Raw genomic sequence first — 12,381 nt, 5'->3', positions numbered from 1 at the left:
TTATGTGAGTCCACACTCAACACACAGAGAGAACGCTCAAAAGGTGCACAAACAGCAAACACTTCCTGGCTTAATTACTAATCAGCTTCCCACCCTGCAGGCATGGAACACCCAGTTCACAAAACTCCACTGCAGTGGAAGCAGATTACACGACCAACATACAGCTCAATATAATAAGGTGTGAGGGACACCACATTTACTGACTGTATAAATGTTAGTCACAAAATCTAACGTACCTCAGGAAGTGTGCTGACGAGCGTGAGACCTCACCCCCTCTTCTTTCACAGACCATGCATCAAACCTGGACGTTCTCTGCATCCACTGATGATGAGATGGCTCCCGAGACGACGATCTCACCCGTCTGATCACAAGGTCAAGTCTCTGGCAAATACACACTGTGTACTCCAGTCTTAAATGCCACCATGTTCCAATCCATGTAGATGCACCACAGCTGTGAGTCCTGATGAGCCGCAGCTGATCAGCCTCAGGTGATCAGGGTGAGGTCCTGATAAACTCAGCTACACAGCCACTCAGTCCCAAATGCAAGCCACCTGGAAGGAAAAACAAAAGACAGGACAAAAGACAGAAACAAAAAGGCAGCCAGGCCCCCCCAGCCATACAACACTAGGAACTACAAGTAAGCCTGCAGTCTGAGAGCGAAGCGCTCTATTGGGGTGATATGGTACTACGAGGTCCCTAAGATAAGATGGGACCTGATTATTCAAAACCTTATAAGTAAGAAGAAGAATTTTAAATTATATTCTAGAATTAACAGGAAGCCAATGAAGAGAGGCCAATATGGGTGAGATATGCTCTCTCCTTCTAGTCCCTGTCAGTACTCTAGCTGCAGCATTTTGAATTAACTGAAGGCTTTTTAGGGAACCTTTAGGACAACCTGATAATAATGAATTACAATAGTCCAGCCTAGAGGAAATAAATGCATGAATTAGTTTTTCAGCATCACTCTGAGACCTTTCTGATTTTAGAGATATTGCGTAAATGCAAAAAAGCAGTCCTACATATTTGTTTAATATGCGCTTTGAATGACATATCCTGATCAAATAGTATATAAATAATGAATGTTTATGAGTTCAATGGTACAAATATTTCATGAGGTAAAAGCTGGAACATACCATTCTACAAGGCGAAGCCAAGTTGAATGGTATGGCAAATTTTCTAATCTTACAATGAAGAACAAAGCATAGAAAATATACCACGCATAGAACTTAGAACAGGTGGGTCACTGGGGTGGGGTGGGGTGGGGGGGGGGGTGTGTGTGCACAATGGTGCATTTCAAAAAGAGTAAGAACATAGACAGTAGATTTGAAGAGCAACGGGTTACAATAAACCTTGATAAAATGCCAAGTATGAAGGAGTTGGGGCATTTGCTCGATCCCACCCACCTTGAGTACATGGACCACCTAAGTTGGTCCATCTAGTACTGACTAATGCGGAGGGTGTCCCCTGGGGCCATTATATTATCATGGACTAATCAACTCAATTTCAGGAAGTTGACCAGTGCGAATGTACTATATGATTTACCTGGGAAAAAGGGGGGGGGGCATTATTTCATGCTTCTTTCGCCTTTGCATATGTTAACCATCCATCCATCCATTTTCTTCTGCTTTATCCGGAGTCGGGTCACGGGGGCAGCAGCTCAAGCAAAGCCGCCCAGACCTCCTGATCCACACACACCTCAGCCCAGCTCCTCCGGGGGAACCCCAAGGTGTTCCCAAGCCAGGCGAGAGATGTAGTCCCTCCAGCGTGTCCTGGGTCTTCCCCGGGGCCTCCTCCCAATGGGACGTGCCCAGAACACCTCTCCAGCGAGGCGTCCAGGGGGCATCCGGAAAAGATGCCCGAGCCACCTCAACTGACTCTTTTCGACGTGGAGGAGCAGCGGCTCGACTCCGAGCTCCTCCCGAGTGACCGAGCTCCCCACCCTGTCTCTAAGGGAGCGCCCAGCCACCCTACGGAGGAAACTCATCTCGGCCGCTTGTACTCGCGATCTCGTTCTTTCGGTCATGAGCCAAATCTCATGACCATAGGTGAGGATCGGAATATAGATCGTCGGTAAATCGAGAGCTTTGCCCCCCTACTCAGCTCTCTCTTCACTTGCCTCTACTGGTGGTTGGCTCTCACTGCGGTATTGTATCACTTCCTGTTCCGGATGGAGGACCAGGGCGATTCACTCATTCACTGGCTATTGCCAGAGCGCCGCCATCTTGGTTAGTGTCTAACAACTACACACAAATAGAAATCGATGTGTACACAAATCAGTGTTTTCAAGAGTTTTGGGATACATCTGCATTTTCCGTTTTATTACTGTGCTGTTACATTTATTCAAACTCAGTCCAACATTTGTACAGCCAATATTTGTTAAAACAAATACAGAAGAGATTATTTATATAATACTTGAATTAATTTGTTCGTCCCAGTCCAGATAGAAAATAATACAACCCCAATTCCAACTGGGACGTTGTGTGAAATGTAAATAAACAGAATACAATGGTTTGCAAATCCTCATCAACCTATATTCAACTGAATACACCACAAAGACAAGACATTTAATGTTCAAACTGATAAGCTATTGTTTTTGTGCAAATATTTGCTCATTTTGAAATGGATGCCTGCAACACATTTCAAAAAAGCTGGGACAGTGGTATGTTTACCACTGTGTTACATCACCTTTCCTTCTAAAAATACTCGATAAGCATTTGGTAACTGAGGACACTACTGGTGGGTGTCATGATTGGGTATAAAAGGAGCATCACCAAAAGGTTCAGCCATTCACAAGCAAAGATGGGGTGAGGATCACCACTTTGTGAACAACTGCATGAAAAAATACTCCAACAGTTCAAGAACAATGTTTCTCAACCTTCAATTGCAAGGAGTTTATGGATTCCATCATCTACAGTCCATAATATAATCATAACATTCAGAGAATCTGGGGAACTTTCTACATGTGGCAAGGCCAAAAACCAATCAAGCAAGAATGCCCAAGAATTCCACCAACAAAGCTTCAGCAATTAGTGTCCTCAGTTCCCAAACTCTTATTGTTGTTAGAAGGAAAGGTGATGTAACACAGCGGTAAACATACCACTGTCCCAGCTTTGTTAAAATGTGTTGTAGGCATCCATTTCAAAATGAGCACATATTTGCACAAAAACAATAGTTTATCAGTTTGAACATTTTTATCTTGTCTTTGTGGTGTATTCAATTGAATATAGGTTGAAAAGGATTTGCAAATCGTATTCTGTTTTAACTTACATTTACACAACGTCCCAAATTCATTGGAATTGGGGTTGTACCATCAGTTTGTGAAACATACTGTCTTCCACGACCCAAGATACTCATCTGATCTGGTGGTTGGCTCTCACTGCGGTATTGTATCACTTCCTGTTCCGGAGCACAGCGGTGTTTTTCTGTATCTGTTAGCTGTTTAATCTGCGCAGTTAGATTGATCTAGTTATCTAGATTACGATTTGTTTCCCAGTGTAATCTTTACGTGCCTTAACTAAAGCACTCCTTCTGCTGAATCACCTCTAAATTATTTACACATTATTCACTTTGCGTGTTTTTAGGAATCCGCTAGCTTAGCCTAGCTACTAGCTCTTAGCCGATTTAGCATGGCGGCTTCTCCTGTCTCTCCCGCACTTTTCTGCTCTGGGTGTGAAATGTTTAGTTATTCCTCTGCCTCCTTTAGCAGTAACGGTACTTGTAATAAGTGTAGCTTATTCGTAGCTTTGGAGGCCAGGCTGGGCGAATTGGAGACTCGGCTCCGCACCGTGGAAAATTCTACAGCTAGCCAGGCCCCTGTAGTCGGTGCGGACCAAGGTAGCTTAGCCGCCGTTAGTTACCCCCTGGCAGATCCCGAGCAGCCAGGAAAGCAGGCTGACTGGGTGACTGTGAGGAGGAAGCGTAGCCCTAAACAGAAGCCCCGTGTACACTGCCAACCCGTTCACATTTCTAACCGTTTTTCCCCACTCGACGACACACCCGCCGAGGATCAAACTCTGGTTATTGGCGACTCTGTTTTGCGAAATGTGAAGTTAGCGACACCAGCAACCATAGTCAATTGTCTTCCGGGGGCCAGAGCAGGCGACATTGAAGAAAATTTGAAACTGCTGGCTAAGGCTAAGCGTAAATTTGGTAATATTGTAATTCACGTCGGCAGTAATGACACCTGGTTACGCCAATCGGAGGTCACTAAAATTAACATTAAATCAGTGTGTAACTTTGCAAAAACAATGTCGGACTCTGTAGTTTTCTCTGGGCCCCTCCCCAATCAGACCGGGAGTGACATGTTTAGCCGCATGTTCTCCTTGAATTGCTGGCTGTCTGAGTGGTGTCCAAAAAATGAGGTGGGCTTCATAGATAATTGGCAAAGCTTCTGGGGAAAACCTGGTCTTGTTAGGAGAGACGGCATCCATCCCACTTTGGATGGAGCAGCTCTCATTTCTAGAAATCTGGCCAATTTCTTAAATCTTCCAAACCGTGACTATCCAGGGTTGGGACCAGGAAGCAGAGTTGTAGTCTTACACACCTCTCTGCAGCTTCTCTCCCCCTACCATCCCATTACCCCATCCCCATAGATACGGTGCCTGCTCCCAGACTACCAATAACCAGCAAAAATCTATTTAAGCATAAAAATTCAAAAAGAAAAAATAATATAGCACCTTCAACTGCACCACAGACTAAAACAGTTAAATGTGGTCTATTAAACATTAGGTCTCTCTCTTCTAAGTCCCTGTTGGTAAATGATATAATAATTGATCAACATATTGATTTATTCTGCCTTACAGAAACCTGGTTACAGCAGGATGAATATGTTAGTTTAAATGAGTCGACACCCCCGAGTCACACTAACTGTCAGAATGCTCGTAGCACGGGCCGGGGCGGAGGATTAGCAGCAATCTTCCATTCCAGCTTATTAATTAATCAAAAACCCAGACAGAGCTTTAATTCATTTGAAAGCTTGACTCTTAGTCTTGTCCATCCAAATTGGAAGTCCCAAAAACCAGTTTTATTTGTTATTATCTATCGTCCACCTGGTCGTTACTGTGAGTTTCTCTGTGAATTTTCAGACCTTTTGTCTGACTTAGTGCTTAGCTCAGATAAGATAATTATAGTGGGCGATTTTAACATCCACACAGATGCTCAGAATGACAGCCTCAACACTGCATTTAATCTATTATTAGACTCTATTGGCTTTGCTCAAAAAGTAAATGAGTCCACCCACCACTTTAATCATATCTTAGATCTTGTTCTGACTTATGGTATGGAAATAGAAGACTTAACAGTATTCCCTGAAAACTCCCTTCTGTCTGATCATTTCTTAATAACATTTACATTTACTCTGATGGACTACCCAGCAGTGGGGAATAAGTTTCATTACACTAGAAGTCTTTCAGAAAGCGCTGTAACTAGGTTTAAGGATATGATTCCTTCTTTATGTTCTCTAATGCCATATACCAACACAGTGCAGAGTAGCTACCTAAACTCTGTAAGTGAGATAGAGTATCTCGTCAATAGTTTTACATCCTCATTGAAGACAACTTTGGATGCTGTAGCTCCTCTAAAAAAGAGAGCTTTAAATCAGAAGTGCCTGACTCCGTGGTATAACTCACAAACTCGCAGCTTAAAGCAGATAACCCGTAAGTTGGAGAGGAAATGGCGTCTCACTAATTTAGAAGATCTTCATTTAGCCTGGAAAAAGTCTGTTGCTCTATAAAAAAGCCCTCCGTAAAGCTAGGACATCTTACTACTCATCACTAATTGAAGAAAATAAGAACAACCCCAGGTTTCTTTTCAGCACTGTAGCCAGGCTGACAAAGAGTCAGAGCTCTATTGAGCTGAGTATTCCATTAACTTTAACTAGTAATGACTTCATGACTTTCTTTGCTAATAAAATTTTAACTATTAGAGGAAAAAAATACTCATAACCATCCCAAAGACGTATCGTTATCTTTGGCTGCTTTCAGTGATGCCGGTATTTGGTTAGACTCTTTCTCTCAGATTGTTCTGTCTGAGTTATTTTCATTAGTTACTTCATCCAAACCATCAACATGTCTATTAGACCCCATTCCTACCAGGCTGCTCAAGGAAGCCCTACCATTATTTAATGCTTCGATCTTAAATATGATCAATCTATCTTTATTAGTTGGCTATGCACCACAGGCTTTTAAGGTGGCAGTAATTAAACCATTACTTAAAAAGCCATCACTTGACCCAGCTATCTTAGCTAATTATAGGCCAATCTCCAACCTTCCTTTTCTCTCAAAAATTCTTGAAAGGGTAGTTGTAAAACAGCTAACTGATCATCTGCAGAGGAATGGTCTATTTGAAGAGTTTCAGTCAGGTTTTAGAATTCATCATAGTACAGAAACAGCATTAGTGAAGGTTACAAATGATCTTCTTATGGCCTCAGACAGTGGACTCATCTCTGTGCTTGTTCTGTTAGACCTCAGTGCTGTTTTTGATACTGTTGACCATAAAATTTTATTACAGAGATTAGAGCATGCCATAGGTATTAAAGGCACTGCGCTGCGGTGGTTTGAATCATATTTATCTAATAGATTACAATTTGTTCATGTAAATGGGGAATCTTCTTCACAGACTATGGTTAATTATGGAGTTCCACAAGGTTCTGTGCTAGGACCAATTTTATTCACTTTATACATGCTTCCCTTAGGCAGTATTATTAGACGGCATTGCTTAAATTTTCATTGTTACGCAGATGATACCCAGCTTTATCTATCCATGAAGCCAGAGGACACACTAAACTGCAGGATTGTCTTACAGACATAAAGACATGGATGACCTCTAATTTCCTGCTTTTAAACTTAGATAAAACTGAAGTTATTGTACTTGGCCCCACAAATCTTAGAAACATGGTGTCTAACCAGATCCTTACTCTGGATGGCATTACCCTGACCTCTAGTAATACTGTGAGAAATCTTGGAGTAATTTTTGATCAGGATATGTCATTCAAAGCGCATATTAAACAAATATGTAGGACTGCTTTTTTGCATTTACGCAATATCTCTAAAATTAGAAAGGTGTTGTCTCAGAGTGATGCTGAAAAACTAATTCATGCATTTATTTCCTCTAGGCTGGACTATTGTAATTCATTATTATCAGGTTGTCCTAAAAGTTCCCTGAAAAGCCTTCAGTTAATTCAAAATGCTGCAGCTAGAGTACTAACGGGGACTAGGAGAGAGCATATCTCACCCATATTGGCCTCTCTTCATTGGCTTCCTGTTAATTCTAGAATAGAATTTAAAATTCTTCTTCTTACTTATAAGGTTTTGAATAATCAGGTCCCATCTTATCTTAGGGACTTCGTAGTACCATATCACCCCAATAGAGCACTTCGCTCTCAGACTGCAGGCTTACTTGTAGTTCCTAGGGTTTGTAAGAGTAGAATGGGAGGCAGAGCCTTCAGCTTTCAGGCTCCTCTCCTGTGGAACCAGCTCCCAATTCGGATCAGGGAGACAGACACCCTCTCTACTTTTAAGATTAGGCTTAAAACTTTCCTTTTTGCTAAAGCTTATAGTTAGGGCTGGATCGGGTGACCCTGAACCATCCCTTAGTTATGCTGCTATAGACTTAGACTGCTGGGGGGTTCCCATGATGCACTGAGTGTTTCTTTCTCTTTTTGCTCTGTATGCACCACTCTACATTTAATCATTAGTGATTGATCTCTGCTCCCCTCCACAGCATGTCTTTTTCCTGGTTCTCTCCCTCAGCCCCAACCAGTCCCAGCAGAAGACTGCCCCTCCCTGAGCCTGGTTCTGCTGGAGGTTTCTTCCTGTTAAAAGGGAGTTTTTCCTTCCCACTGTAGCCAAGTGCTTGCTCACAGGGGGTCGTTTTGACCGTTGGGGTTTTACATAATTATTGTATGGCCTTGCCTTACAATATAAAGCGCCTTGGGGCAACTGTTTGTTGTGATTTGGCGCTATATAAATAAAATTGATTGATTGATTGTGATGGTTGTTTTCCATTTTCTTCCACGCGTCTCTGTTTTTTTGTCCATTTTAAAGCATTGGAGATCATTGTAGATGAACAGCCTATAATTTTTTTGCACCTGCGTATAAGTTTTCCCCTCTCCAATCAACTTTTTAATCAAACTACGCTGTTCTTCTGAACAATGTCTTGAACGTCCCATTTTCCTCAGGCTTTCAAAGAGAAAAGCATGTTCAACAGGTGCTGGCTTCATCCTTAAATAGGGGACACCTGATTCACACCTGTTTGTTCCATAAAATTGACAAACTCACCTACTGAATGCCACACTACTATTATTGTGAACACCCCCTTTTCTACTTTTTTTTACTAATAGCCCAATTTCATAGCCTTAAGAGTGTGCATATCATGAATGCTTGGTCTTGTTGGATTTGTGAGAATCTACTGAATCTACTGGTACCTTGTTTCCCATGTAACAATAAGAAATATACTCAAAACCTGGATTAATCTTTTTAGTCACATAGCACTACTATTATTCTGAACACTACTGTATATGTTTGAAATTCAGTTTGCGTTTATTAAATTCCACACAGATTAAACGTAGCAGACACAGATTATTTGTTATGAATGTTTTAGCAAGTTTTCAGGGTATCATGCATGCAGTCTCTTATTAAAGTGACGAAAAGCTTAAAAAAATGACATTTTTGTAGTATAATATTCATTTACAGTTGTCATCATGTGGATTCTCTATGTTGTTTTGACTGCAGCGACTCTCTGGCGCGTAAGACATTATGGGATACATCAATAGGGTGAATAGAAAAGTCACCTGCTGGAAGGATAATGACTTTTTTTGTGTCTGCAGCTGAAAAAACAAAAGCAGACAAAGAAATGAGCCCTTTATTTAAAAAAAGGTAATCTGCAGAATCAGATCCACGTGGACTCGGGTCAGCACTGTGGTCTCTGCTCCATCAAAGTCTCCTTCCACACAGCTCTTCCACAGCTGTGCGTCCACTAAAGATGACATCACTGACAGACACGCCTTCATAAGATGCACCAACAAGAGAGAGGGGGAGTCGGTTCGTCCTGATGTAGTTGCGTATGGATTCTGCACACAGACCCACAAAAGTAACATATCCAACAATTGTTCTGCAGACAGACGTTTGGTGTCGTGTAAGTGATGACTTACCGACTCTGTGCCGGTGCCCCACGTGGTACTGAGGGATGCAGTCCTGAAGAGACACAACAACAAATCAAACATCTTCTGGAGTACACACGTGTTTTTTTTCTACATATTTTATGATGCGATCACCATATTCAGCTGCTGCGCTCAAGAATAAATGTGACTTCACATATTTCGTGAACATTCCTCAGCAAGACTCACCGGCATCCTGCACATAGCAGCTTAGCTTAGAATGGTGCAACGCAGCGGCGGAATTCACAAACACGGCCAGTTTTATGCATTCGGGACAGGAAACACGCTTTGTTAAGATCTTTCTCGTGCTACACGTAAGGAAAGGATAAAATCCATGCTTAGATCTATGTTTTGAAGACCATTCTCCCGCTGTGCTGGACTACATTTCTGCTTGTTTGAGATGAACTATAAATAAAAACCTCTCACTTTCCTCCTCAAAACATTATCTGGAAAATCTGTCCACCTAATAAGCAACACTTTTTTAGTTTTAGTGCATCCTCCTAAAACTCAAATTTGAACCACTTTGGCGTATTCACCATCAAAGTCCACAAAACACTGATTTCACACTGTTAAAAAAAAAATCCCCATTTATTTCAATAGAGCGTCTTGAGAGGTGTGGCCTGCTCCCGGTGTGTAGTAAGTACCTTGTATGGCAGCACCCCCACATTGGGGTGAATGTGAGGCATTATTTGTAAAGCACTTTGAGTGACTGATACAGATGGAAAAGCGCTATATAATTTATTTACATTTAGATACAGGTGTCTTGGGTTCCCAACTCCTCAGCAGCCAATTTACAGCTGACCATACAGACACACTGGTCCAGTGGCTTTAAGTGACTGACCTTGGGATTTACTGATAGTTAGGGCAGCATTTGCCCAGATAACTGTCCTATTGGCTGCTTCTTGAGTTCTGGACTGCGCTGTATTCTCTGCCATGCCGGCTCATCTTTGCACCCTTTCATTTTGCATGTCTACCTCTATTCCTGTGGATACTCGTGTTGCCTTTGGCACGATGAGGTGAATTCTTCACAAACAATCGAAGAAAAGGCAAGAATGATCAAACCACAAGCCCTCAAGAAACAAAAACATTAAAGGCAGAATGGAATTCAATCAAAGCTATCAATAGCTTCAAAGAGTCATGGTACAGAGTCACAGATCGCAGCAAGGGCGCAATTTAGAACCAGAAATGGGGGGGGGGGAGACAAAGTGCGAGGAAGCCAAGGGTTTCTAGATAAGCTCAGATGCATTCTGAGCATCCAGAACAGAAATTTTAATGTTTTGAGAAGACCATAAAGTGGACACCATTTGACTTATGCAATTTGAAACTGTGGATATAAGTACTTTATTCTGAGAATAGCCAGCATTGATTTTTTTCAACATCCTGGTGTAAATAAGGTATCACCACATGTGTAGAACTCAAAAAGAATGATAGGTTGAGTTTTCATTAAAAAAAACAACTGCAATGTGGAAAATGTATTCATGAATATGAAAGAACAGGACAGGCTCTTAATAATTATTAACTATCGCATACTGTATTTTTTTCTCAAGATTTGTTTTTGCATAAGTTTGAAAAAACAACAGATCATAAGTTTAGGATAAATTACTTATCATGAATTTAATTTTTGAAGTGGCACTAATGACAACACTCATACTGAACATAATTTCGCTTGCATAGACTGATTTTGGAGATCAAGCAATAATTGCAGATGGGCTTTCTGAGGTCCCAGATAGCTTTTCTGATTTCCTTTTCTAACTTTCAGAATTTAGTAAATTAGCATATGGTCCATTGATACTTATGTGTAGACACTAGTCCTTAGAGGCAACTATTCGTGGTTTCAAATCTGGGCAAATGCAGTCCCAGAAAATTCCGAATGTAACAAACAAGAAACAGATGTTGTAAACAAGTCAATGCTGCCAAAAATACAAACTTGCAGAAACAAAGATACTATTCTGACATGGTTTGCACATAAGACTGGCATAGCATGTTTCAAGTACACACATATATGTCAGAAGGTGGGGGAGACATACCATATTCTGTACCCCCTGGTTGAAAAGGTGGGGGGGACATGTCCCCCCTCTCCCTCACCAATTGCGCCCATGGATCGCAGTACACATAATGCAACACGTGCATCTGACACACTTCAGCAACACCTCCCCAATGCTACAACATGGACACCTAAATGAAACAACGAGCGCGACGCTTGCTGTGTGTTTCATCAGCGGTTCTGAAGCCTTTTTTTCCCATTGAGAAGCTTTTTACATTTCTAAGTAATCCAAGATCAAAGCAGGTCAACATTTTACAGGAATATATATGCACATACACACTTGTATATAATGGTTTCTGGTTTTGAAGTGCTCTCAGCTGGTATGTGTCTGCAGACCCTCCGCACCAGTACCCTCTTATAGCCCCACTGTGACAAACTACACCAGTTTAATACAAAAATCAACAGTTTGTAGCTTACCTTCTGTACAGCCACATGACTCCAACTTGGCATTGTGCTAATGCCCAGATGACACTGAACTGCCCTTGTGGCTACTGTTCGAAGGTGTTCCACAGGTACTTGGTCTGGATCCCCAAATACTTCCTGAAACCAAGCCCCACCCATCATCACCTAGAAGACAAGTTGATGACAAGACTAGGTTAGACAGGTTGGCTTCTTGGTTAAGAAAAACAAAGATATAGCTTCCTGAAGGAGGCAGCAGCAAACAAACACACCACGTGATTACACTTCTATGATCCTTGGGGATCTTTGGTGCACAGTTGGAAATTAAACTAAAAATCACTTGTGGGACAATAAACTGAGTACATAGGTGGGAAATCTATCCAAAGGGTTTGGGTTTATCTGGTTCATTAATCAGAAGGGTGTTGTAGTCCAACCATAATATCAACCGAGCGTGTTAGCTGTCAGTCACTTTACACCTGAGTGTCAGACACACAGCACTGTGGTACTGAATGAATCTAAACGAGAGACATGGACAGGGTTTCTGGTAAGTGAAGGGAATTGCAGAGACAGGGTGCACGAGAACCAATGCTGGAAACTTCACTTCAGCTTCAACTTATTATGTCCCAGCAGGACAAATAACATGCATCCAAATGGCATCCAAAGAGGTCAATTTTGGTCTCATCTGACCAGACATATATTCTCCCAGTATTTCACAAGCTTGTCTAAATGTGGTGCAGTAAACATTAAATGAGTTTCAACGGGATTTTTCTTCACTAGCGGGTTC

At 41.7% G+C, this 12,381-nt stretch overlaps 1 protein-coding gene across 2 annotated transcripts in view; it reads right to left on the bottom strand.

Annotated features, from left to right (window-relative positions):
* Window positions 1–8,838: 8,838 nt before the first annotated feature.
* The window catches only part of ppox (protoporphyrinogen oxidase), a 69,305-nt gene continuing 65,762 nt past the window's right edge, over window positions 8,839–12,381 (bottom strand). For both annotated transcript variants that reach the window (XM_034173936.1, XM_034173935.1), the window contains exons 12-14: window positions 11,616–11,765; window positions 9,149–9,191; window positions 8,839–9,067 (exon numbers count right to left, since the gene is read on the bottom strand). In XM_034173936.1, the coding sequence (XP_034029827.1) occupies window positions 8,931–9,067; window positions 9,149–9,191; window positions 11,616–11,765 (330 nt within the window). In that variant the 3' untranslated portion in view covers window positions 8,839–8,930. The remainder of the gene's footprint in view (window positions 9,068–9,148; window positions 9,192–11,615; window positions 11,766–12,381) is intronic.

This window comes from Thalassophryne amazonica, chromosome 7 (genome assembly GCF_902500255.1).
Source record: "Thalassophryne amazonica chromosome 7, fThaAma1.1, whole genome shotgun sequence".
Classification (NCBI taxonomy): Eukaryota; Metazoa; Chordata; class Actinopteri; order Batrachoidiformes; family Batrachoididae; genus Thalassophryne; species Thalassophryne amazonica.
This window is presented reverse-complemented; position numbering and strand designations above follow the sequence as displayed.